Source organism: Astatotilapia calliptera, chromosome 18, assembly GCF_964374335.1.
Source record: "Astatotilapia calliptera chromosome 18, fAstCal68.1, whole genome shotgun sequence".
Lineage (NCBI taxonomy): Eukaryota > Metazoa > Chordata > Actinopteri > Cichliformes > Cichlidae > Astatotilapia > Astatotilapia calliptera.
The window spans coordinates 23,175,470-23,201,493 of NC_137439.1; the positions used below are offsets into that span (position 1 = coordinate 23,175,470).

The 26,024-nt window shown below is 41.2% G+C and overlaps 2 protein-coding genes across 9 annotated transcripts; both read left to right on the top strand.

Moving 5' to 3' along the window:
• The first annotated feature begins 2,666 nt into the window (after window positions 1-2,666).
• Window positions 2,667-6,444, top strand: LOC113010408 (phospholipid hydroperoxide glutathione peroxidase-like). Its single transcript, XM_026149424.2, has 7 exons — window positions 2,667-2,819; window positions 3,576-3,670; window positions 3,764-3,908; window positions 4,187-4,338; window positions 5,250-5,274; window positions 5,443-5,502; window positions 5,873-6,444. The coding sequence occupies exons 1-7, from the start codon at window positions 2,754-2,756 to the stop codon at window positions 5,903-5,905; spliced, it is 576 nt and encodes a 191-aa protein (XP_026005209.1). The 5' UTR covers window positions 2,667-2,753; the 3' UTR covers window positions 5,906-6,444.
• A 1,692-nt stretch (window positions 6,445-8,136) lies between these two features.
• Window positions 8,137-23,815, top strand: LOC113010406 (phosphatidylinositol 4-phosphate 5-kinase type-1 gamma-like). 8 transcript variants are annotated; one of them, XR_013903469.1, is made up of 18 exons: window positions 8,137-9,344; window positions 13,061-13,089; window positions 13,232-13,321; window positions 13,465-13,595; window positions 13,683-13,800; window positions 15,437-15,589; window positions 16,024-16,323; window positions 16,559-16,767; window positions 16,844-16,927; window positions 17,302-17,350; window positions 17,515-17,599; window positions 17,690-17,860; window positions 18,704-18,860; window positions 18,960-19,028; window positions 19,120-19,675; window positions 19,873-19,907; window positions 22,152-22,238; window positions 22,344-23,815. XR_013903469.1 is itself a non-coding variant. In XM_026149413.2 (18 exons), exons 1-18 carry the CDS (start codon window positions 9,251-9,253, stop codon window positions 22,344-22,346), a joined length of 2,460 nt encoding a protein of 819 aa, XP_026005198.2. In that variant the 5' UTR covers window positions 8,137-9,250; the 3' UTR covers window positions 22,347-23,815. The 8 variants fall into 8 exon arrangements, 5 of the variants coding, with proteins under 5 accessions (XP_026005198.2, XP_026005200.2, XP_026005201.2 ...); XR_013903468.1 differs by having other exon boundaries at window positions 22,155-22,238; XR_013903467.1 differs by lacking the exon at window positions 22,344-23,815 and adding an exon at window positions 20,302-20,376 and having other exon boundaries at window positions 22,155-22,198.
• Window positions 23,816-26,024: the final 2,209 nt, after the last annotated feature.

Consider the following 26,024-nt stretch of genomic DNA (forward strand, 5'->3'; position numbering starts at 1 on the left):
ACAGGCTCTGTGTTTTGCCTTATATGCATCCACAGCTGTGCTACCAATTTACTCACATGGACTCTACTAACCTATCAGAAGCTTCTTCAGCTCAGAATGGAATCGTCTGGAGTTTTCTTATTAATTAACAATAAACTTAGTGTACATGTACTCCTAAATTTGATGAAAGTGATAAGAATAGACAGATCCCTCTCTCTTTATTCTGACATTTAACTAATTCAAAAGATATTTCAATATTTATCTAAAACAAAAGTTTACTCTAAATTGATGTTGTACAGTAAAAATGTTTTATGTTTTCTCCCTAAAGTGTATGTAAATATCTGGTTACAAATGTGAATATCCTGCTGTGTACTGAAATTCCTCTTGTTTTGCATAGAAATATACTGAACAACATACAAAGCATAATATATAAAATAACATTTACCTGAGTTTTTTCTTTGAAAGAAGCCTCTAATGTCCATTCTTATATTTCAGTAGGCTACATAACTGAAACCGATTTAGTCGGGGAGGGTAAGAACTGAAAATATGAAATAAACACACGTAAGCTAAGACTCTCTAAAAAAAATAGCATTTGTTTGGCTTTTCATTTCGCCATTTGTTGATTCACTTGAAGAGCAAGTAACGTAATATTGGTCAAGTGATCAGTTTGATATCAATCTTTCGTGATGCACCGTCATATTTACATTATTTGTACGCTACGAATGATTTGCTTTGGTACCTGGTCAAACTTTAGCTCTCCTTAGTATGGCTGGCTCTGTTTCTCCAACAGCGCACTCACAGGCAGCAGCTGCCCCGCCCCCTCGCTCAGTTGCTTAGTGCCTGAGCTCAGATCATACCAATATCAGGGGGGATTCACACACAGTCGTAAATTCCCATAGTGTGCACTATGTGCTTCGAATATTGTGTGTACTTTTTGTTTTATACAGTTGTCAGCCAGGCATCTAACTATGAAAAAATTACACTCCAAAAGACCCCGAGCTTCTGACAAAACAACCGGGGCTTAACCCTCTGATGCATGAATTATGAAAGCCTTGGTCAAGATTTTTTTCTTAAGTGCTTTTATTCTTCTCAGGACATGAAAAAAAATGTTCAACTCTTTTTTCCCCAAAAATATGTTTTTTTATAAAGTTATAAACTTGTCCACTCCAGTGGACTACATGCGCCTGAGCACTTAGCATGAAATACTGTGAATTTACTATAAAAATTAATTACCTTGTGTTCTATTGTAAATATACAAACACTTGTTTGCTTGTATCCTTTGAAAAACATCTCAGCAATTTTTTTGGAACTTTCAACTCATAAGGCCCCAATGTTTAGACGTAAATAACAAAACCAATCAACAGTCCTAGCTGTGAATCCTACACCTGAATATGGCAAACTATCTCCAACAAGAGAAACATTTTTGAGTCTACACAGTTCTATAACGATGCAGGACAGTATTACCAAGCCCTTAGTAGCATGCTGGAAGAAAACACAAACTGACATCTTAGTCTCTGCATCCAAACAGTTCTGTGTTCATCACACCTAGGCTGTCCGTAGTTCCTATGTCTCTGTTCTGCTCTGGCAGCCACTCTCATCATCACTGGACTTATCACTGAACTCATCATCACTGCACTCATCAATGAAATCATCATCACTGGAGCTGGATGGAATTTCCTGGACTATTCTGTACGCTGCCTTATTCTTTGCTGCATTTGAAGTCTACAAAATATGATAAAATAATTATTATAGTAACTCAAACTACAGCTGATCTGCACAGAAATATACATTTTAAATGAGTAGCTTATAAATGTAACAATTATATGCTTACTTATAACCAAAACAGTCCCAAAAAACAGTGAGACAATTTATGACTTATGTTAAAAAAATATAGTGGGTAATGCATGATGTCCACTACAGTGGACACATGGTTAATTGTAGTTTTCTACATATTAGACATAACAATTTCTTATTCCAAACAGATAATATCCTTCCCTAGATGTTACTGCATATCATCATATTTTTTTTACCTGTTGGGCTCTTTTAGCATAGAAGGATTGACAGGATATGCCAGCAGTGGTCGGCAGGGGTGACAGTTTGTCTGCCATCTTTGATTCAGAGGAAATTTACTTGCAGTTGCACTAACTGAACACTGAATTGACCTCAATGGAGCATGGCAGCAGAGAGCACTCTAGAGGCTAATATGCAGTTCCACCATAGAAACCAATGCATTAAAGAGATATGTACGTTTTAGTAGCTGTCCACTCCAGTGACCACTATGCATCAGAGGGTTAAGCCCAGTAAGCCACCCCCACGCTCCGCCCCTGCTCTACACACTTTATATAGTAAGGTAAAGACCCTACATTAATACAGAAATGTAAAACTGAAACTTTTGATTTAATTTACAAAAGGACGAAAAAAAGAAGAGGAAGAAAAAGGGTGAGGAATATTATGGATGTTGTTCTAAATATCAGGTCCATTTGAGTAATGTTGCCCTGTAAGACTTAATTAACTTTGATTAATTTAAAAAAAAAAAGTCTACTTTACAAGCCATAACGCTGTAATGGGATGCAATGGGGTGCAATGCACTCAAAGACGCATCGAGAAGGAAGCTGCTGCAGTCGCTTGTTAGGGCTCTGTTTTTGGATGATTTTACGCAGAATATTCTGTGCTTACAAAATCACAGTTGATCCCATGGAACACCAACCCCTTTGCTAGGCTCTTTGTGGGCGGAGCCGGAGGGTCGAAAAGGTAATGTGATCAGTGTGCCCATCATGTGGCTGTGGAGATCGTCCGCAGTCTTGAGTGTGGTAGGGAGCAGAGGAGTAGTGAGAAGTATGGTAAGTGGACATAGCACAGATAAAACCTGTCCCCTGCTTTATATTGCCAGGAGTCTAAAAAACGCGAATATGTCTTCTTATACCCGCTGTAAAACATTAAGTGTGGCTATTTTTAGACCGCAGTGCAACAGATAAATGGATCCGATGTTTGTGTTGCTTCAGCTGCTAACGCTAGCTTAAACCCGTTTATAGCGGACCAGGCCAGGGGCGCTATTTAACAGTTCAGCCTCAGTCGCTGCACACAGCGGACTCTGTTCGAGCTTATAATAGATGTATTTTGTGATGCTACAATGCTTGGGTTGTCTGTATGAAGATTAAAAACACCTCTAAAATTGCTAGTCATTCCCGGTGATAAGAGAGCTAGGTGATGTAAGCTAACGTCAGAGAGAGCCCGTGTTTTTGTGTAATCGCTTTATTTCCTCATTTAGACCGATTAAAGCTGCTATTGGGAATTAAAACGAAGGCTGACTGGAGACATTTGTTTTAATCAGCTTCCCACCCCTCACCCCCTCCTCTGCTTATTAGTGGCAGGCTTGTGTAAAGGTACGAAATGTTGCCTTTACAGATTAAACTTGTTATGTGTAGAAACTGATGGGCGGAGACGTGAATGGTGACACAGATGGGCCAAAGGGCACCTATCATTGAGAACACTGACTAACTTGGTTTCTCTTAGGCCCTATAATAAACCCATCCTCCGCTGTTACTTAACCACACAGCCTCACTCATGCACGCTTTCCTTTCTTCACCTCTGTGCAGTGTGCTCAGGTGGGAGACTGGCACAGTGCCAAGTCCATCTATGAGTTTTCTGCCAAGGACATAGACGGGGATGAGGTGTCTCTGGAGAAATACAGGTAAAAGTAATATTAACACAATCAACCACTTGGCACCAGTAGTTAATGCTTGAAATTAGCATTTTAACCTCACTTTGTGCTCTATTTCGCCAGAGGGTATGTGTGCATAATCGTAAACGTAGCCTCTAAATGAGGGAAGACCAGGGTAAACTACACTCAGCTAGCGGGAATGCACGCCTCCTATGCTGAGAAAGGTTTACGCATCCTGGGATTCCCATGCAACCAGTTTGGAGGACAGGTAAGGTGGATAAACTCCAGCTGCCTTTATTTTGTGCTTTCTCAAACAAATTATTTATGTGGCCATAAATGCAACATGAGTTAATTTCACTGTTCTGTGTGAATAAAGTGGGCTGGCAGAGAGGAGACCGTACTAATTGATTTGCACTCTGTACCAAACATGCGTGCTAGACTGTTGCATACTTCGGATCTATTTTCCAATTGGTTATATTTATATCTGTGCATGCTAACATTTTCTAGCTTAATTTAGTAGTTGTTTGTTGTTTTTGTGGCATTCAGGAACCAGGGACAGAAGCAGAAATTAAAGAGTTTGCCAAAGGTTACAATGCTGAGTTTGATCTCTTCAGTAAGATTGAGGTGAATGGAGACAACGCTCACCCTCTGTGGAAGTGGATGAAGGCTCAGCCCAAAGGCAAGGGAACCCTGGGAAAGTAAGTTATTCTATGTTTCTGTTTTCTTGGCAATATGTCTGTCTTTTAATAGTGTACAGTGACAATGTTAATGTCGTATCAGTCATGTCCTCCTGCAACAAAACCTTCCTGTGTCACCTGTAATCTCATAAGTGAAGTCTGTGACTGAAATTCTGGTCATGGATAAATACAAATTCTGTGTTTCTACACAGTTTCAAGTGTGGTAGCTTAAAATTGTAGCCATGGAACAGACTGAGTTTAAAGTATTTTGTAACTATTATAATGTTCCACGCGGTGTTGAAACAGCAGGCAGGCATGACGTCATTTTACCCTGAAATGGGAGTTGCTCTTAATCCCACTGCCTTCATCCTCCCTGCTTCTTGTCGTTTTCTGCTGAGTTTGTAGAAAGACGTTTACATGATTTCATTTCTTGCACTGTCTACACTTTGCTGCGTTGTAGATGAACTCAACAAGGGACGTCAAAACCCTGTTTTTTTTTTTTTGGTTTTTTTTTTTTTTGGTTTGTTTTCTTTTGACTGAGTTTTGTATGTTTTCCTTCCAATAAAGAACACAATTCACATAACAGCAGGCAAAGAAATCATACAGTAAAATGCATAAAGTATCAGGGGCAAAATAAGGATCGTGGATCGTGTTGCTATGCGAAATGTCAAGTATTGTTTGTTATATGCAGAATATCCTCATTACTCACATCTGCGGGTAGGAATCTAATTGTCATATACAGGGATTTGCATAATTATTGATTTATTTATTTTTGTATGTTTTAACTGGGAGTAGGATAAAAGGTGGTGTAGCCAAAAAAACAGCAAAATCTGCACATCAGTGTAAACCCACAGAATTCCAGTTTAAATAAACAACAGACTTTTAATGTTTGCAGTATGGTTTTCATTTGTACTTTATTTTTTTTCCAACAGCAACATCAAATGGAACTTCACAAAGGTAACTAAGCTAATACAATCAGAACTCAGAACTGCAATGCTCTTCAGTACTTAATGCTGTTTTCTTTTTTTGGGTTTTTTTGTGGTTTTTTTGGGGGGGGGTTGTTGTTTTTAACTACAACTGCATTTGAAAATTAATGCTTTTCATTGCTCTCTTATTTCTCACCAGTTTCTTATAAATAGAGAAGGACAAGTAGTGAAGAGATATGGCCCAACCGATGATCCCAGTGTAAGCCGCAACCACACTTTTTCTCCAGTATATACTTGTGCATTCTCTAGAATACAGCACCTTTTGAATGATGTGGGGTATAAGACGCTTTCAACCTCTGTGTGCATATTCTAGTAATTTCTGTTAATATATGGGCAAAGAGGCCCTGTGCAGTTTCTATGCTGATGTTAATGTCAGAGGACGACTGAAACTCTTCAGATTTTGAGACAGTAGGTTGTTTGTGACTTTTGCACAGTGCGTCTCATCACTCAGCATCCCAGCTCTGTAACCATCTGGTCTGCCCAGTACACTTATCTGTGTGTTATATGTAGTATTTGCTGTTATTCTTCAACTCTGCCGTAGTAACATTTGCATTTGTTTCTCTGTGCAGGTGGTGGAGAAAGACCTGCCCACGTACCTGTAATAATACAGTCTCATCTCCCATGTGTTTATTTCACCTTTGACCTCTCTTATGGACTTCAGGGTTGTGTCTGTGTGCCTGAACCAGTGACGGCCTGCCTGTAAACCCAGCACTGGGTGGGGCACGGCCTGATAATCCCTTGCGTGCAACTTATCTCCAGAGCCCACTCACACTAAACCTCGTATGACCATAAGAGAGAACATCCACTGGTTAACCAAAGTCGAGCCACTTCACAGCATACTTCAAACAGCCATTACTTTTTTTAGTCCAATACAAATACCCTCTGTTCTGAATGTTACTTTGACAAGTTTGTTTATGTGTCTTTGTCAGTTTTATGTGAAAACACTGAAGGCAATAAATTTAATAGATTTCTGCATAGCTACTGATATTATTGTTTGCACTTAAAACGACAAAGGGCCAAATGTTGAACCTGAAAATCATGGCTTATATAATGAAATTAGAAAATAAATGTAGTTGTGAATATTGTGTTGATGTGTTGCTTATGCACCTGCACAACAGAAGTAAATGATGGTAATTCTAAATTGCTAGAAGTGTCTGTTTATTTCTGATAGAGTATGTAAAAGCTTTGAACCACACAGCATTCTTATAACACATATTTTTCCATATAGTTCTCAAGGCCTTGTTTTTGTTTGTTTGTTTTGGGTTTTTGTTTTGTTCTGTCATTTTCAGTCCAGGGGCCTGTTCTTCGTACGTCGCTTACTACATCCAAGATCAAATGACACATCCAAGACCAAACCATCGCGCTAACCGTGAGCTCGCTAATCCGGTTCCCCGAACACACCTGCTGTTGACGATTAGTACAGCTGGACGCAGTAATGTGACATCACTGGGTGTCGTAAAAGGGGCTACGCATCGATAGTAGAAACATTGATCGGCAACCCGCTGATTGGTCGGCGAAAATGTCGAAGGGGCGTGCTCGGTATTTTCCGGTAGCAGAGCAAGAACTCATGAGTGAGGGATTCCAGGAGTTTCAGAGTTTAATTAAAACGCAAGAGAACACTGCAAAGGCTGCAAAAGCAAGGAGAGAGGGCTGGCAGAAAGTTGCTGACAAATCAAACTCGTAGGTAATTTAATAATAATAATAATGGATTGGGTTTATATAGCGCTTTCCAAGGCACCCAAAGCGCTGTACGATACCACTATTCATTCACTCCCACATTCACACTGGTGGAGGCATTTACGGTTGTAGCCAGGCTGCCATATCGCGCCATCGGCCCCTCTGGCCAACACCAGTAGGCGGTAGGGTAGATCTATCATATGACACTATATTGTCCAATATCATATGGCATTATATTATATTATAATATGTTATATTATATCCCCTTTCACATTAGAGCCACAACAGGACCCACAAGAACATGGGAACAAGTAAAAGTGGAATACAGGAGTATTCTACAGAATGGTAATATTTATCTCTTAGATTGCTTTTCGTCTCTTGGCAAGGTAATACTGGCCTGTAATACTCTGTTAGTTTGTTCATAACAGCAACCAAGAAAAGGGCAGAGGAAAAAAAGACAGGTGGTGGTCCTGCACCCCCTCGTCAACAAGTTGGTTAAGTAAATAATACCCTCACGGGAATATCGATATCTCTCAATGAGCACACTGTCGCGCTGAGCTAAAGGATCCTGTCTATCCCGCAATATACGCTGAATTCTGAGGACTCTCCTTATCAATCTTGCACCTTCCGCAATGGGTTGGTCGCGTATACGGACAGGACATGGCTGCGACAGGCTTCCCAAATCCACCTTCGCTTTTATAGCCGTGGTCTCTCATCTTGATTACACGAAGTAATTTACAATCACTACTCTGAAATATGAATTACATCTGTAATAATCACATACATGTAATAGAATGTTAATGGTACATTTCCCTTTTTTAGGAAATGACCTGTATGTATCTGTGTGACATCAATACAAGGATCAAGTGCTGCATTATCTTTAGTTACATTGATGTTATTTATTTATGGTGAAACAGTGGTGGAATATCGCTGTTGCTTTCGTATAAATGAAGCGGACATACCTGCGTGGCCGCGATCTAATCCTGTTTACATAAAGTAAACCTGCTCACGAGCAGGTTTACGCTTACGGCTCTGTTGCTATGACAGCAAGTCCCGGATGAGCTTCGGGGAACCGAACGATCCAGGATCACGCGAAATCGTCAACAATCTAATCCAGCTAACTTACTTAGCGAGGTACGAAGAACGGGCCCCAGTCCTTGACCATTTTTAGAGGAATGCTTGTTTGTTAAGCAACTTCACACTGATCTATGAATTATTTAAGTATGATTCATCAACCTGTGTTGTCTACACATAACAGAAAACTAAACAAAGATCCAGTTTTGTTTTTTTTATTTTTTTGGTTGAATCTATGCAAAATCCCAGAGCTTGAAATACATGAAATAGTTTTTTGTTTTTCACCAGTGAGGTCATTCCTAAAAATTAAAAAAACAGGTTTACCGGCATGGTGTTCAGTGTAAGAAATTTGTGGAAACTGGTCAAGTGGAAGCCAAAAGAAGTGGCAGACCTTAAAAGTGCTCTACAGCAGATAAACAGTATAACAGAGTGTTAGGGCCACATTAAGAAAAAAAAACTAGTATTCATTTTGAGAATAAAGTCAATCCACCCCCCAACTTGCATGTCTCTAAAATACTTGTGAAAACGAATTGTTTATTTTGGGGAACTTTGTCTCATTTATACCTAAAAAAAAAAAAAAATTCTTAGAAGCGATAATGAATGAATAAATAGGTTGTGTTATTGTGGATATTTTGTTGGCCACTGGTGTCTTAACACAACATACATCCTCTTTATTGCATAACAGTGTAACCACTGGCATCCTTGCATCATACCAGCCCTTTAATATGCACCAATACATCCAACTCTTTATAGTTCGTGTGTTGTTTTTTCCCTTGTGACCAAATGCAGCTTTCTGCGCCATTGTTTCAACGTCCTTATATTTACAGAAGCTTCTTACTTTTCTAAGTTTGAAGCAGCACCTTCTTACTCACACGTACAGGCCTATCGTTGCCCTCCAGTGTATCCCGGCCTGCTGTTACTTTGCTGAGAGCTGCGGGCTCACGCTGTAGTGGCACGCGCCCTACCCGGTGCGTGATAATGACGATGACGCAGAACAGCGGCAGAGATGATCGGCACCGCTGGCACTGAGCATGTCCGCGCCGCTACACTTCCACAGCGATAAAACCTGCATCCGTGGAGTTATGTGGTGGGCATTTATAGCAATAAACATCGGACCGGGGTTCTGCATCCAGCAACATCTGGTTCCCGCTGAGGAAGGACGCGGCTGCGCATCGTGATCAGGAACCGTCCGGGAGATGGAAGCGGGGACTGCGGGAACCGGGGATGACGGCAGCCCGAGCGAGGCAGCGGCCGCTGGCCCATCTATGCAGCTTGAATTCGGGGACCCTGGTTCGTATGTTTTAGTGAAATTGTCAAACGGCCATCATTTTTGGTGGCGGTTTTATTAATAGCCGCCGCCTATGAAAGCTGATCTAACCCGGGAAGTTGGGCATAGCTGGGCTGCATCCTACCCTGCAAACAGTGCGTGGACACAGCTAGGCACAGACGAGAAAATCACACCAAAACAGATCCACAGAGTAGTAGCCCAGGGTAATCCCACTAAAGTGTGGGACTAAACAATAGATTGGTGGGTTGAATAACTCAAGATTGAAGTCACTGTGTTTTTTTAAATGCCACTGACTCACCGCAGGCTGGCACCAGCACAAGGTGCACATTAGGGATGTGTCCACACATTCCCACAAGACCAAATAAAGCTGAGCTGAGATGAAAGTTAATTTTCCCAAATGAGTACGTGGAAGTGTTTACTTGCATGGCAAACACACGACAGCAGTCATTTGTATGTGCATCATCATTAACAGGCTGACAAACACACCGTGAGCTGTTGAGCATCCATTGGTAAACGTTGTGTGCTCTCTCGGTCTCTGTCAGGTGTCATTTTATTCTCCTCCGCTTCTCTCCGTCCTCATAATTCTTGCCATCTGTCTGGTCCTCTTCCGAGCTATATCTGGAGAGTGGCTCATGTAATCTCTTGTGGAATTAAAACATAAATCACACAGTAATCTCTTAAATGCATATCATTTTCAGGCATTGCTGTGGACACCACTGCTTCACATACCACAGAGCATGCCATGGCATTTTAATTTTGTTATTTAATTTTGCAGCAAATTTCCTTTCTGTGCATGCTCAGGCGTAAGCGGTTCACAAAATATATCTGAATGCAAAGAGCTTCAAAATCTACCCCCATGTCTAGTTTCACATTAATGTCACAGCAACAGGCCACCATTTCTTCCCCCCAGCTGATAAGGAAAAGCTATAATCCTCTTTGCCATCAAACGCACAGCCCTTAAGGCATATTTCTCTCAACACTGACACAAAATATGTCATAACAAGAATACCTCAGTGAGCTCTCAGTTACTGTACATGTCCTTTAAACTCTTTTATTACACATTCAAAGTAAATTCATCTTACAGGTGGCCTGTCACCCACATACTAATCTCAGATGACCCAGTGGGGTTTGTCCTGTTTATTGCTTGCAGCTCAGTGACACGTTATTCTAGCCTGACCCTAATCCCACAGAGACTCTTTGTGTGCACGTCCACCCCAGGATACTCCTTCTCATTGTTTTGCCTGAGAGGCTTTGTTGCAGTACTAATCTGCAGTCTACAGGTGGATACATCCTGACAAAAGGCAGAACTTTTTGCCCCATTGCCACTCAAAACAGTCCACTTAACCCCTCAAAGAAATCATTTAATTCTTCATCATCCACTTATTTTTGTTTGTGCAATCGTGCGCATCATGTGTTCAAATACTGGTTTTTGTGTGTGTGTGTGCAAAATAGTGATTGAGCATTTTCGATTTTACCTATGGTGATGTCAAGTTGTAATCAGTCAGTTTGTCTAACACATATTGGATTGATTGTAATGACCAATAATTGTTTCCGGAGGATGAACACCTTTGGTGATCCCCTCACATTTTCACTGACACTACACAGTTCACCTTTTAGGCTTTGAACTTAGTGCCTGACCAATATATTTGTGGGGCGATGGACCAGCCGATATGAGCTATTCTTCAATATATTGATCCTGGTATTTATTATATCAGAAAAATACACATTTTAAAAGTGTCACGGTCGTGGTAGTGTCCTCCAATCTCTTTGGCTGTTGCTGTGGGTTTATGGCAGGCTTTAGTTTCTCTTAAAAATATCTTCTATAGTAAATACCAACAGAACAGTGTGTACTCCAATTTTTTCTCTGTTGTCTCCCTGACACACAAAATCTTGCACTTTAAAAACAATCCCACCACAAACACTGCAAGGTAGGAACCAAAATTACTTTGCAATAGGTATGTTGAGATAAATAGTAATTAATAAACTTAATAATGAAAAACCATAAAATTGTATTATAAAACCTGATGTGCATTATAAATCAACAGCAAAAGTTACACAAATGGCATGTGACCAAAAATAAATGCTAGCGGAGTAACTATGGTTACAAAGGCAAAGAAGAGAGGGAAGAAACACCGCTCATCTGTGTTATGAGTGGTTATGTTGCATAGTTTGTCCACCAGAGGGCACTTTGCACTTTCCTGTTGGTACCTGAGCTGAGCATAAACAAGTAATACACTAACAAGATTATTTTTACACTGTGTTGTCATATCATCTTAACAAGAACTCATAAGTAACTGCACATAATAAATGTTGGAGAGATCTATTTATGTTTCATGTGTTGGAAAGAAGAAAATAATTGCTGATATATTGGATTTCTAAACTGTCAAATATTGGTGTCAGTTTTAAAAATCTTTCTCTAGCTCTGGTCCTAACAATTGCCATTAAAAGATGAACTCCATTAACTGTTAGCATCCTGTAACTGTAACCTAGGAACATTGTACTCATGAGCAAACACATGCAAAACTAATGACACTCCTGGGAGCCTCAGCTGTGCATTGTCTTTAGAGCTACTCAGCAAACGCCCCACTGAGATAGTGAACAGCTGCTATTTTGAAGCAAAGAGTCGGTAAGAGGAGAATACACTTGTATTAATGGCCTTGGAGGACTGTGTGCTACCCATACTTTTGTTAAATCAAATATTCTGCATGTTAGTTTAAGTTTATGACAGTTGAGATCATACTTGCAAATTATGTGATCAGCAAACTGCTCTGTTATGATTAACTGACAGCAACATCTGCTACAGTGTCTGCTGTGTACTTTAACATGGCTTTCTCATACATTATCTCAGCAATGTTTTGTTAACCTTGACTCTCATACAACATGAAAGTTACCATGAAGTTGCTTCCTGCTCTCTCATCCTATTAAATACATACAAACACAGCCTAGTTGCGTCCTTCCTGCCGCTTGGAAAGATTTTTTCCTAATCCTTGCATGTGATTGGTCGGTGATGTGATCTGGACACCTCGGCCAATGGCAGCACTCAGATTAAGAAGGAAGTCAATCCAATAGAGTTTTTACCTTCTCTCTACAAATCTCACTGATCCAGGAATAGAAAACACAGACGGTACGCTGCAGCAGCCTGACTGTTGGATGTCAGTTTCACTGCATCCAGTATCTTGTTTTTCTTTCTGGATTATCAAACAATTTTTAACTTGTAGAGACTAAACTCTTCTGCGGTGAGTTTAAACACCAATTTACTTGGCAAGATTAATAAATGCCGCAGAAGTAGCGTTTGAACATTTCCATTTTTAAATGAACTAAAATGAAATGACCCTGAGCCAAGGAATGTGGAACAGAATGCTAATGACAATGCTGCTATACTGGCTTTTTCAAGCTCTGCAGATAAAGTTTTTCGAGTTAAAACCTACAAAATTAAGAAAGTTTGAGCTGATGTTGCATACTATCATGTAGTGCTCATAATCTATGTTGCTACTCTGAACTAGGATCCTGAGCATCCACAGAATGAGTCTGGTTGTTTCTTTCACTTTGGGATATTTGACGTGTGCTTTCAGTCTAATTTGGGGCTAATTATTTAGCTTGATATTAAAGCTACATCTGCACACTCACTCATGCTGAGTAATGTACAGATGTGGGCACTGAGTGAGTGAAGTGTGAAGAGTTTACAGCTAAACATTTTTCTCCTTCTTTCTGTCCACAGATTCAAGCAGGAAGGCTCAAATAACAGAGGTGCCATTGTTGCTTCACATTCTACACCCCTCACCTGTCTCTGTGTCTTGCATCTGCTCGATCTGTTCTCTCATCTATTTGTTGCTTGAATAGTTCATTTCATTGTAACTTTCATGGGAATAATACACATTATCTGTGACAGATGCCGTCCCCATTCGGATCAAGCCAAGGGCATGAGAAGAAGATTGGCCACAGGAGGGTCGATGCCTCTGGAGAGACGACTTACAAGAAGGTTTTTCTTTTATTGTTCTTTTTTTCTTTTTTTTTGCCTGTTTGCCTCTTAATACTGTTTGTAGGTTTTCGTGGCATCACGATTTCAACTGTTTGCCACCCACACCTTGGTCTGTTGCTCTTTTCTTTGTTGTCCGCCTCCAGACAACCTCCTCTGCTTTGAAAGGTGCCATCCAGTTGGGTATCGGATATACTGTTGGCAACCTCAGCTCCAAGCCCGAGAGAGATGTGCTCATGCAGGACTTCTACGTGGTTGAAAGCATCTTCTTCCCCAGGTACATTCATATCAGTAAATGTGCATACAATTTCCATGAGATATTGCTTCTTATCCTCTTTCTGTTGTCGCACTTTACTCCATACAGCGAAGGCAGTAACCTCACACCAGCCCACCACTTCCCAGACTTCAGGTTTAAAACCTACGCCCCTGTGGCCTTCCGCTACTTCAGAGAGCTTTTTGGGATCCGACCGGATGATTACCTGGTGAGATACTTATTTTCTCTGATGACTCACAATGCACTCAGTGTATTTAAGTATCATCTAAATTACAGTGTAACTAAACTGTTATTCCTTTACACATGGGATGAGCAGTGAAGATTTTCATAAACTAAAGATAGCATAGCATAGCTTAGCCATCAGTCTCAATTCATCAGCTAATATCCTTCTACACATCCTAGTGGAAAATCTCATATAAAGCACATTATTTAAGTTGCATTAGCCTTCCTACAATTGTCACTGTCTCTGCAAGCCACTTTGTAACCCACCTCCAAAGTCATCCTGACTGAAATGTGTGACTTGATTCCGAGTATTTTGCTGTAATTTAACTGTCCTATTTGTCAATATTTAGCTTGAATTGTATTTGCATAGTAGGAACATTGTGGGAAAAGCAGTATGTCAATATCATTTCCACCAGTTATTAGACATGACGCAATATTTTTAACTCAGATGATCATGTGACACGGCAAGGCGCCCATCATGTGTCCATCCACAATTTAAATATCAGTCCTCATCCTGGAGTATTAGTCAGAGTATATTAAAACTTACACATAATGATCTTCACCTGTGTTGTGCTCAAGGTTAAAGTAATAGTTGCTGTGCTGTGAGCACCTTTACATTTTTACAAGAATTACCCTTCTCCCTAAAGCATTGGTCAGATTTCAGTGAAACTTGCACACAATGATAACCTAATGAGTTTCCACTCAAATCATGCCCAAGGTCAAGGTCAAGATCAAGGTCCCAGTTCTCAGTTGCACGACCATTCACACACTGTGCATGTGCACATGAGGTGACATAGCGTGTTCTCAGCAGCACATTTAAGCTCACACTCTACCTGTGCCAGAGGGAGATTAGCTGACTAAAGCCTTCCTTTTAAAATTCCAAGTAGTGGCAGCAGACAGTTAGAGCGGTTTGTTTTTGTGTCTGCATGTGTTTGTGCTGCCGGTGGAGGGGTGGAGTAATGAGATAATTGCATTTTGTCAGCTAAGCCATAGAAAATTGCCTTCCTATGTGAGGCAAATTAGCTACAATCAAAGGGTACGCGCTTACCTCTCAGCTCATTTCTCCAGCCTCCAACCAGAGAATTACCTCAAATACCTCAGATGTCAGATATAGTGAGAAGTTTGCTGATGCTACTGGAATGCCTCCATTAGGCTAAAGCTTAACGAGCTTTGGTAAAACATCATCCCTGCTTTCTGTACACTTTCATAAGATAAATGAATGCAACAGTAAAGATAGTAAGTTCATTTGAGTGACTAATACAGCATTAATTTGTAGTAATCTCAACAGTCTATACACACATAGTTTCTTTTTTGTGCTGATGAGTAATGTCGAGTGAGTGGGTAGATGCATTAGTCCTTTGGTTGGATGGTGGAAAGCTCTAGTGGCTCAAACATGAGCAAAGCTATGCAGCCACCCAAAAAAGACATAATGAATATTGTACGAACTTCTGACTATCTAATTATTCTGTCAAAACAGGTGACACAAGCATAATATGAAATTAATGAATTAGTTTGCTTTTGTAGCATTTGCATGTTAAAAACATGTTTCCAGAGATCGTAAAGTCAGACTGTTTGAATTGAGGTTAAATTGTACTCTGTGTTTTATCTGTGCTTCTGTCTAGTATTCTCTGTGTAATGAGCCACTGATTGAGCTGTCAAATCCAGGAGCTAGTGGCTCAATTTTCTACGTGACCCGTGATGATGAGTTTATCATCAAAACTGTGCTGCACAAAGAGGCTGAGTTTCTGCAGAAATTGCTCCCTGGATACTACATGGTAAGTATCTCATCCATTAGAATCATTTTGGGAAAGTAAAATGAATGATTTCCATAAGTGTGATAATATGTTAGGAGTTGGAGAATGAAATCTTGCTTTGGGTTTGAACTGCACATGCCACAGAAACTTCGAGTCACCTTTATCCTCTTAATCCAAACCTCCGCGGTTGGCCCAGGTTAGCGGTGATGTCAGCAGGTGGTGGTGTTGTGATAGGTGAGAGCACGGAGTTAGGCTGGGTACTCCTTAATTGGTGAAGCACGGACACGGTGGAGAAACACAAGCATGAGCTGAGGCCTGGTGTTGAGTCACGCTGTTTCGCATGTGCATGGTACTGAAATGGGGTGGAAGCCACAGATTGCAACCAAAATGAACCACTAATGTGCCACATTTTCTTCCCTGCGCCTCTCTCCCCCCCTCTATAAATCCCTCTCCAGAACTTGAACCAGAACCCCCGGACTTTACTGCCAAAGTTTTTTGGCCTCTACTGTGTCCAGTGTGGAGGAAAGAACATCAGAGTGGTTGTGATGAACAATATTCTACCACGCTCCGTGCGCATGCACCTCAAGTTCGACTTAAAGGGCTCAACATACAAGCGGCGAGCATCCAAGAAGGAAAGAGAGAAGTCCAAACCCACTTTTAAAGACCTGGACTTTCTGAGTGATATTCCTGAAGGCCTCACACTGGACCAGGACACATACGGCGCTCTGGTCAAAACGCTGCAAAGAGACTGCCTGGTAAGAGGGCAAATAGAAAGGAGCTGGATAAACTGGTCTTTGTAAAAGTAGATTAACACTGTGCATCTAGCAGCCAAGCCAACCACACATCTTCCTGGTAGTTCATGAAAGAATTTGAGGAAAGCAGAAAAAAAAAAAGCTTAAAAGGCTCTAACATTAATTCCATACTCAAATATTCATAGTTTTCCTCAAAGATTTCACAAATATTTATTGCATTTTATGTGTTTTACATCAGGTTCTGGAGAGTTTTAAGATTATGGACTACAGTTTGCTGCTTGGGGTCCACAACAAGACCCAAGCAGAGAGAGAGCGTCAGTCTCAGGGCTCACCCATCAAAGGAGGGGATGAAAAGAGGCCCGCAGGGCAGAGATCCTTGTATTCCAGTGCCATGGAGTCAATACAGGGAGGCTCCACATGCAGGGACACTCTGGAGCAGGATGACACGTAAGACAGCACTTCAAAAAGCCTCTCCTCATCCTCACCTCAAATATGCACACGGTAACTTTTCTGCTCTCTTTAGTATGGGTGGCATTCCAGCTATGGGTGCTAAAGGGGAGCGCCTCCTGCTGTTCATTGGAATCATTGACATTCTGCAGTCCTACAGGTAGGTGATCAGTGTGTGCTACTTGTGAGACAGTGTGCCACTGAAGAAAACGCAACAACTAAGGCTTAGTTGGGTGCAGAAGTAGCACCGTTCTGGGAAGATTATTAAGAAAAAATGCACTGTTAATACTCAAACCCTTAGTTTTTTACTGGGAACTACTTATGTCATCAAGCATGTCATATTTTAAATAGCTGCAAAATCATTTAATAATAATATGCAGGTGGAAGGAATGAGGATCTACATAAAGGTTGATTTCTATTTTTCTTTTTATTTGGGAAGATTGCTTTATGTCGGCAATATTAGCCACTGATTTAGCAGTAAACTGCTAGATATGTGCGGCACCTAATAAATAATTGAATTTTTCCATCTGGCAGGCTGATCAAGAAACTGGAGCATTCCTGGAAGTCCCTCATCCATGATGGAGTGAGTATCTTTTATGTAACTGTTATGTAATAGTTTGAATCCAAGCCCAACAGACCAGTCTAAACCATATCTTGTTTTTTGTTTTACGGCATATATTAAGGATAGAAAATGTTTATATATTTTATCTTCACTCTTTCTTTATTGGGACCTGTATTCTCCCACAGGACACTGTGTCGGTTCACAGACCGAGCTTCTATGCTGAGAGGTTCTACAAGTTCTGTAGCACAGTTGTGTTCAAGAAGAGTTGCTGTGAGTTCGTGCACAGGTCGCAGTTTGTAGTGTTTCCTCTGGTCCTAATAAAGGGAACGAGTCCAAGTAATCCGTCTGCTGAATTTACAGCACTGCGATCGTCTCCATCCAAGAGAGGACGAGGGGTTCTAATGTCCAAGTCCAGTGCAGGAGCCAGCTCGACGGGGCAGCGTCCTTCACTGACTGATGACAGGCCAGAAAACTTGGACAACTTGGAGAACCTAAGAGGAGCTCGCAGTTTCCCCATGCTGGAGGACAATGGTATGACCTTTTCTAAGCTTTAATGGAAAAAAATGACTTGATAAGAACAGAGAAATATTTCCCACAGGGTGCACAAAGGTTTCCTTTAAGGGTTTTCTTTCTTTCTGGTAGAAGGGAGTTTTTCCTTCCCATTGTCGCTAAACCGCTTGCTCATTAGGGGCTTTACCTTTACCTTACAGTCTAAAGCACCTTGACGGAACTACTGTTGTGATTTGTGTGTTAGGAAGTTCCTTAAGAAAGCTTACGTCTCCTTTGTTGTTGTTGTTTTTACACCAAGTTAAAAGCTAATACAGCAACACGATTTCTAACCTTGACACTGACGTCCTCTATTTTCTGCAGCTGAGTGCTCCTTTTCCCTTTAAGTAAAATAAATCAAACATTGTTTATTATTAACGTGCAGTGATGAAGCAGCAGCATAGCAGCATCAGAAACAAAGTATAAGTAAAAGTAACAAATCAATACTAGATGACACAGGAAGGGAATAATATGAGGTGTGCACAACAATACCAGATGGATATTACTTCAGTAAAAAAGGGAGCATTTGTAAACTTTCTAAGACCTGTAAGAGCAAGAATGTAAGAAGACAATTAAATTTGAATTTTGCACAGGTAACTGAGTTTAAGGACCACTGCAAGCATATGGCAGAGTTCAGATATCAGAGGTTCAGAGAAGAGTGCAGTGCAGTGTCGTACACTCAGATAGATCTTTGTTCTGTGGTACAGCCTCCTGAGATGCACCTTTAATGTTAGTGTGCTCTGTTTCTTAAAGAATTTATGTCCTGTTCATTTTTTCATCTCTCTTGCGCACACAGCTCATGATCTCTTACTTAACTATGCCCCTCAGGGAAGGAACCGCCCTGCACCCCTCCTTCATTTGAAGATGCCACCACAGCATCTATCGCTACCACTCTGTCATCAAACAACTCCCTACCCACCACCCCATTCGATACACCTGAGCACCCTCGCTACAGGAGGCAAATGCTTTCACCAAACATTTCCAGGTGAGAATATCTGATGAATATAAAATGTTATATCTAATCTGCTCTTATGATATTGTTCTTCCACGGTCATGCTTGCTCTGTGCTTCTGTCTGCTTTCAGGTCACAAAAAGAGATAGTTGAGGTTCACGGTGAACGCCAGGACACCATAACAGTGGAGGTGGAGCTCAGGTAGATGCGTATGCAGTGCGAAAATCCCAGGATGGTTTCCATTTATTCATATGTGGTATTCTAACATTGTTCTATGTCTTGGTTAATGCAGTAAAATCCCAAAGAGCACGGAGCTCACACAGATGACAGAAATCCCCACATCCAGCCATCCAGCAGCTGATCCTCTGCTTCCTGTCACTGCATCATCTATGTCATCCACTCCTCCTTCTGTTAACCCCTGCTCTCAGTATTCATCACCCAGCCTTCCTCCTTCCTTTGTGTCCTCCTCCTCCACCACCTCTCAGTGCAGCGGGTATTCATCCTCCACACTTACTTCATCAATCCGTCCGTCCACCAAGCCACTCACATCTCCTGCTTCTGCTCAGTCTTTAAGCCTTTCTTCTCCAGTCTGTCATTCTGCTGCACGATCCACAGGTCCAAACAGCTCCACCCTTCCTCCTGCATCAGCATTCACCCCCATCTGTCCGGCATCCTCTCACTCCTACTCCCACAACTCCTCTCACCACCTGCCATCGACGCCCCCCTCCTCTGTCCCTCAAAGCCCCCAGGTGTGTCAGCAGTCACCACGTACGTCGCGCAATCAGCTGTCTGTCTCCAGCAGCCACGACTCACTGGATGGAGAGGTGCAGGTTTCCGACATATACTTTGTAAGTTCCCCTGTTTTCGCACTCCAATTCTTCTGGTTCTTGTTTTGCAGAAAATATTCCACACTAGATACTAACCAGTTTAAAGTAGGTAAAACAAACCACAATGATCATACAGCTGATTTATGAGAAAATCCATTTTCAGGGAGTAAAGATGATTTTATCTGATGTTTGTCTTTGATCTGCTGGGTCTTTTGCAGTGGCCCAGTCAGGACAGCGTGGTAGAGTTGTGATGGTGAGGGGGGGAGAGGGGGCTCTATCTGTTTGCACGCACTATAGGAAATGCTCCTGCTTTTCAAAATGCTTTATTTCAACTGAAGCATGAGGCTGCCAGGAGCCACCGTCCATGCTTTTTGATTGTTGCCTTTTCTGCACAGCATGATTCTTAGCTGCTGATCTGCAGTCATTCCTCCTCTCAGCTTCACTCACAGCTCTCCACAGCTCTATCCTTTGTGGGATTTTGTTTGTCTTTGCTGCATTCTTCCATTTATTCCACATTTTCTGCTTTATGTTTCTCTTATAACTCCTTCTATATTCTCATGCATATTATTTTTCCATATAATTTTATGCTCAGATCACTTCATTTTCATGTGTGTGTCCGTGTGTGTGTGTGTGTGTCCATCCATCAGTATGCAGATGGCAGATATTGGGTGTACTCTCCAGTTCTTGGCCGTCGTAAGCTAAACTCTAGTTCAAGTTACAATGTAAGTCACCATCAAAGTAGTTAGCTGTGCATTAGTCCAGGTGATGTTTGTACATACTAGACTACACTGGTAGTAACTGTTCCATTGGGCCTGTTGCACACATAGCTACTTAATGATCTTTGAAGGTAAAATAAAGTCTGTTTCCTATGATTTATTTCATGCGGATGTCACAAGAAAGGGCGCTGCATATAAAACTGCATGTCATGTAGCTTGTTGACAGTAAAGATTAGTTGGAACGTGTAGGTTTCTGGACCTCTAAATGAACGTAGTACAATAGGTAAGGATAAATGTGTGTTTGGTTGATGATTTGATTGTTGTAACAATGCTTTTTGGCAGTAAATCTTATTCCATTGGAAAGCCAGTTTTTCCCCTTAAAATGTCCCACATTTATAGGGCAAAGGCATGCCTACGGTTCCTAAGTGCTGACAGGGTGAGAATCTATATTGCCGTGGTAACAATGAAACATTGGACAATGAAAGTGAGGTCTCTAGATGAAGAATAAAATAAAAATACAAATTAAAAAAAGTTGGTGTTGATGTAAATACCAATGTTAACTGCAGTTGTTAATATGTAAACATGATATTGTGTTGTATTAATGTAAACATTGTACATCAAAGTGGTATTGGATCTGATTGTCTAAAATCTGGCAGCATTCAGCGTGGTGATGGCTGAGGGATCAAAGCTGTTCCTTAGTCTGTTTTTGTCATTGTGGATCTGAAACATCTGCCTGAAGCGAGATGTTTCAGATCCATAAATGACCAAGGTGAGATGGGTCTTAAAGGATTTTATTAATTTTCTTGGGACAGTGGGAACTGTGCAGATATCGGCTGTATCCTTCAATTTAGAGATCGCACTTGGGTTCACTCCAAATAATAATGCAGCTTAGTTTTGTGGAACATACAATCAAGTAGCTCATCCAGACCAGTAAAATGTGGCACGCTGGGGGAAGACGCCAACTGACCATTGCAACAGGGTCCATGCTCACAGGTGCTGCTAATCAGGCACAAATCAGCCAATTGATTGTCAGCACCTGGGGTACCAGAGGCTCGAAACAAGAGTCAACAGCAGAATAAGCTGTTTGGCATTAGCAGAGAAGATTTGGCAAGTTTTTCATGGCCTCGACCCACAAATGCATTTTCCTTACAAGTGTGGCAGCAGAAACAGGATTTCCACCAGGAAATCCTTGGCAAGAAGCAGTTCTTTGTTACAACAAAGAAATAATCAACCAAACACAAATGTCCTTACTTTTTGTGCTACATTTAATTGACTGTAACTTGTACTTGCTTTGTGCTTTTAGTGATGTTCAAGCTTCTTTGAACCTCTTTGAATGTAATCATCCTTTCTGAGGCAGTAAATGACCATGGCGCTAACGTTTTAAGTTTCCATATTACATTAATTATTTGTGACTTTAAAAAGCAGCAGCGAAATAATTTACAAGCAACAAAGAGGGGAAGTAACATCTAGTTCACACAGACCTAGTTTCCCTTTTGAAATGATAGAGAAGTTGGAGAAGTCGCCCTTAAAGCTGATCTGCATGATTTGGACAGAATGGCTATGGCTTGATCTGATGATGAGGCTTTTATTTCAGATTCTGATTTTAATATTTATACATGCATCACCTTCAGAAGCCACAACATGCAAAACTGCACATTGCAGCTTTAAACTGTTCCGGGAATAGGGATTGTCTCTGCAGAGCTCTGTTTCCCAAATCAGTGTTAAGTCCTCTGCTCTTCTTTCTTCTTGCGCTTCCCTCTGCCGGCTGTGTTTGGTAACAGCAGACTCAGGAGGATCGGAGCTGGGCGTACTCTCCTCTGCACTGCAGCTCAGAGTCCAGACGGGGCTCAGATGGGGAGAGTGAACCAGTAGGTGCACGGTTCATTCATGAGTCAAAGTTAAATCACAGAACAGACACGAGTGGACGCATTTGCTTTGCCAGCCTCTCTAATGTTAATCTTCTCGTTCTCCAGTAACTCACAGAGGAGGCAGCATCGGTGGGTGCAGCCAGAGGTCATCTGTGAGACTTTAATGATGAAACCACCAGGACGCTACGAAGAGTTCACGCTGATTGGCCAAGCTGCATGTGAGAGCTTGCTTTGCCAATAAAAACCAAAGGAGTGAACTTTTTTGGAAGTATTTAGCTGAGCTGAAGAAACAATCAAAAACCTTACAGTATTATAGGCAACATTTTAAAGCATCAGCTCCAGGACAATCTTACTGATATCAAGTGGAGGTATCACGCTGGCACTGTGAATGCTTTCAGTGTTATAAAAACGGGGCTCTCTGTGCAACAAACACAACATGATAAATTTTAGAGTTGATCCCAAAGTTTCCAGAGATACCAAACCTTCACGTGCTTATTTTCTGCCTCTTATCCAGAATCAGGTTGCCGGCTGGAGGCAGGCGAAGCAACATAGTCCAGATATCACTCTCTCCAGCTCTGGCTATGCAATATGGACATACTGTATGTGGTACTTCTTTGTTTTTGACTCTACCTGACTTTACAACTTCATGCTTTATTTGTGTGTCCATTTGTCTTTTTCACTAGAGGCATGTCAAAGCTGTGTGTAACTTTATTCCTAGCACTTTATCGGTGTACCAGTGGCTAAGGTCTTTTTATTATAATTATGTGTTTTATTATCTTGTCGTCAGCTGTTGGTCGAAAACACACTCAAACACAGTTGATGTTGTGGGTGTCGTGCGTGCAGTGTTCTCTCTCTTTCAGTCCACTCGACAAACTCTGATCTCACGATGAAAGCTTTGTTTACATTGCCTTACTGATTTTAACTAAGGTATAATCGTAACAGTTGTTTATTCATATTTTCTGATAATATGTAACGAACACAAACTCTTAAATCCATATGCGACTGTGAGAAACTGCGTTTTATAGCAGTTTAAACAAGAAATCGGCCAAGCACTTACTCGTTTTCCATATTCAAAGAGGTCAAGAGAGGGGAAAAAATGAGAAAAAAGGTCTTTTGTAAATTGTTGATAATCTGTGTGTGCTGTACCACATGCATCTGTGCCCTTATGTCTCTGTCTGTGCATGTGTTTGCATGCGTATAACATGTGACTGGGAAACGAATATTTTTTGTTTGTCAAAAAGTTGCTATCGCTGTTCAAGGCCATGAAAGTCCGAAGCAGCTGCACGCCTGCTGGCTACGCCAGAAGAGTTGAATCGGCCGAGTCTTCAGCCACCCCAGATTAATCAAGATTTACCAAATTAAACAAAGTACGAACTGAAGCATCCAAGAAAAGGCACGCCATACGATCCTTCTTCCACACACTGTGATGCTGGCTAAAGCAAGTTTGTCCCCCTGACTGTGTCCATAAGCAGCACTGCACCACATCACTGTATTATTTGAAGTTAACCTGCCTCGTTGTAGGTGACGGTGTTTGTAGCTGATCACTGTGTAAAATATAATTAAATTATATTGTGTAATTTGTTGTTGTTGTTGTTTTCTAAATCACGGTCACAAACCAGTTGTCCACTAGATGGCACCAGAGTGTCTCAGAAAAGGAATTCTCAGTGCCTGAAACGTTGCACAGTGTTTCTCACCCCTTTTAGTTGAACCGTAGAATTAAATTGCATAAAGACATATACCAGAATATCATCTGCTTATAGGTCATTTTATTGTGTTTCTAATGGATGATAAAAGGGGGGCTTGTATTTAAAGCCACGCATCCCACTCCTCCACATCACACTGACATTTCAAGGCATGCAAACATAATGATATGACATCTCGACTGCTTTTCTGGAGATTGTATTTATGTATTTATTTTCATAAATCGCCAGAGGACTTACTGCTATAAATGCAGCGCCATTCGAAAGAGATAGGGCTTCAACCAAAACAGCTCACCAGAAATTTTAGCTGATAGTCTGCATAAAGTGATGCTGGTCATAGTGGTTTCTATTATAATGAACAGAGAACAGAGGAAAGACAGAGTGATGCTAATTATAAGCAATAAAAAGTACTGAGGAAATATACTGAACTACAGCACGCACTTGGGTGTAGCCTATACACAGATGGGGGACAAATTAAAGGATAAAACAGCATAAAGGTGTTTTAATAATGGTTCTCTAAATGTCTGTAACACAACTGGAGAGATGACACAGCACCCTCACAAAATATACTCAGTCATTTGGTGTTTCGATGATAGCGGTGGAGAGATCCAGAAATCTGCCAAAGTTGTTCTGGTGACTGTGAATGCTGAAGCATATGATTCACATCATTTTTACACTCGTCAAGCCACCCCTCGTGCCTCATGAATGGGAGCGTCGTCATCTCGGAAGAGACTGCTGTCACTTGAAAGAAATGTTTCGCTGCAGGATAAAGCTTATCGCTGGATTCAGCAGTCTCTCTCCTCGAAGGGGAAACGTGGACCTAAATCATGCCAGCAAAAGGGCCTCAGAGTTCAAGTTTTCCTTTAATTTGTAAGCATGTGAACACATTTGCTTTGAGGAAAAGTAAAATACAAATAAAGTGCAGAGTAAATCTAATCAAGTGTGCAGTGAATTTGCTGACTGCTGGTGCAGGTACACTTGTATTGCTGCGTGCTTGTGTGGGCCAGAGTTGTGAATGTCAGTCAGGGTGACAAGTCAGGCATGTCGGGCACTGATGGAATGTGTGATGGACAAGGATCAGCAGCCACCTGCCCAATTGTCCAAGAATGAAATTGTCCCTCTCTTGATTTTCCACTTTTTTGTCCTTCTACCTTTCAGTGCACATGCATATACACACACACAGACACGCACCCTTTCCCCCCCCCCCCTCTCCATCCTATTTAATGCCTACTTCCTGAATTTCAGCCAAAAGGATATTCTTTAACAAACCCAGAAGTGCAACTAACTCCATGTTTAAAGCCATGTTTTTGTAGCTACATTTCACAACTGTCCACTCAGGCAATCATCGAGATACGTTTTTCAAAAGAGGACAGCTGCAAGGATACACTTGCTCAACGTGTGTGTGATTGTGCCTGTTAAAAAAAAACTGTTTGTTCAGGCTGTGGGTTGCAGCTTTCTCAAGCACTGCTCAGCTAGGTGTGTGATTGTAGTCATTTCTTAACAGAAACCAAAGACAAAAATACATTTTAGAAAATGAAAACATTTGCAGCTATCTTAGCGAGAAGCGATTTGAGTGCCCAGAGCGATGAAGTTTTGTGAAAGGTAGAACATTTTGGCTGGCTCAAATTTTTTCACACTTTAAGCAAATGCAGCCGTTTTAGAGTTAAGACCTGGTTTTAGAGCTAAAGTTAGAATAAGGTTTAAATTAAGGTTGCGGTGTGACTGGGCATTTTTTTGTAATAGTTAAACTTGCGAGTAAAAAAAGCCTCTGTGTGTGCGTTTGTGGGTGTGTGTGTATATATACACATTTACTGGTCACTTCATTAGGTGCACTTGTTCAGTGCCTCATTAATACAAATATCTAATGAGCCAAGTCTGAGTAAAGTGAGAAACCACTGATCTACTGGGATTTTCCCACACAACCATCTCTAGGGTTTACAGAGAATGTTCTGAAAAGAGAAAATATCCAGTGAGCGGCGCTTCTCCGTGCCAAAAAGCCTTGCTGATGCCAGAGGTCAGGGGCGAATGGCCAGATTGCTTTGAGCTGACAGGAAAGCAAGAGCAAGTTAAATAACCACTTGTTCCA

What these genes read in the sequence shown, in the direction of transcription:
- LOC113010406 (XM_026149413.2), top strand. Translation starts at nt 9,251, where the DNA reads ATGGAAGCGGGGACTGCGGGAACCGGGGATGACGGCAGCCCGAGCGAG. An exon ending in ACAGTGGAGGTGGAGCTCAG is followed by an intron (nt 19,029 to 19,119) that starts GTAGATGCGTAT and finishes TGGTTAATGCAG; the next exon opens with TAAAATCCCAAAGAGCACGG. An exon ending in AGGTTTCCGACATATACTTT is followed by an intron (nt 19,676 to 20,301) that starts GTAAGTTCCCCT and finishes TCCATCCATCAG; the next exon opens with TATGCAGATGGCAGATATTG.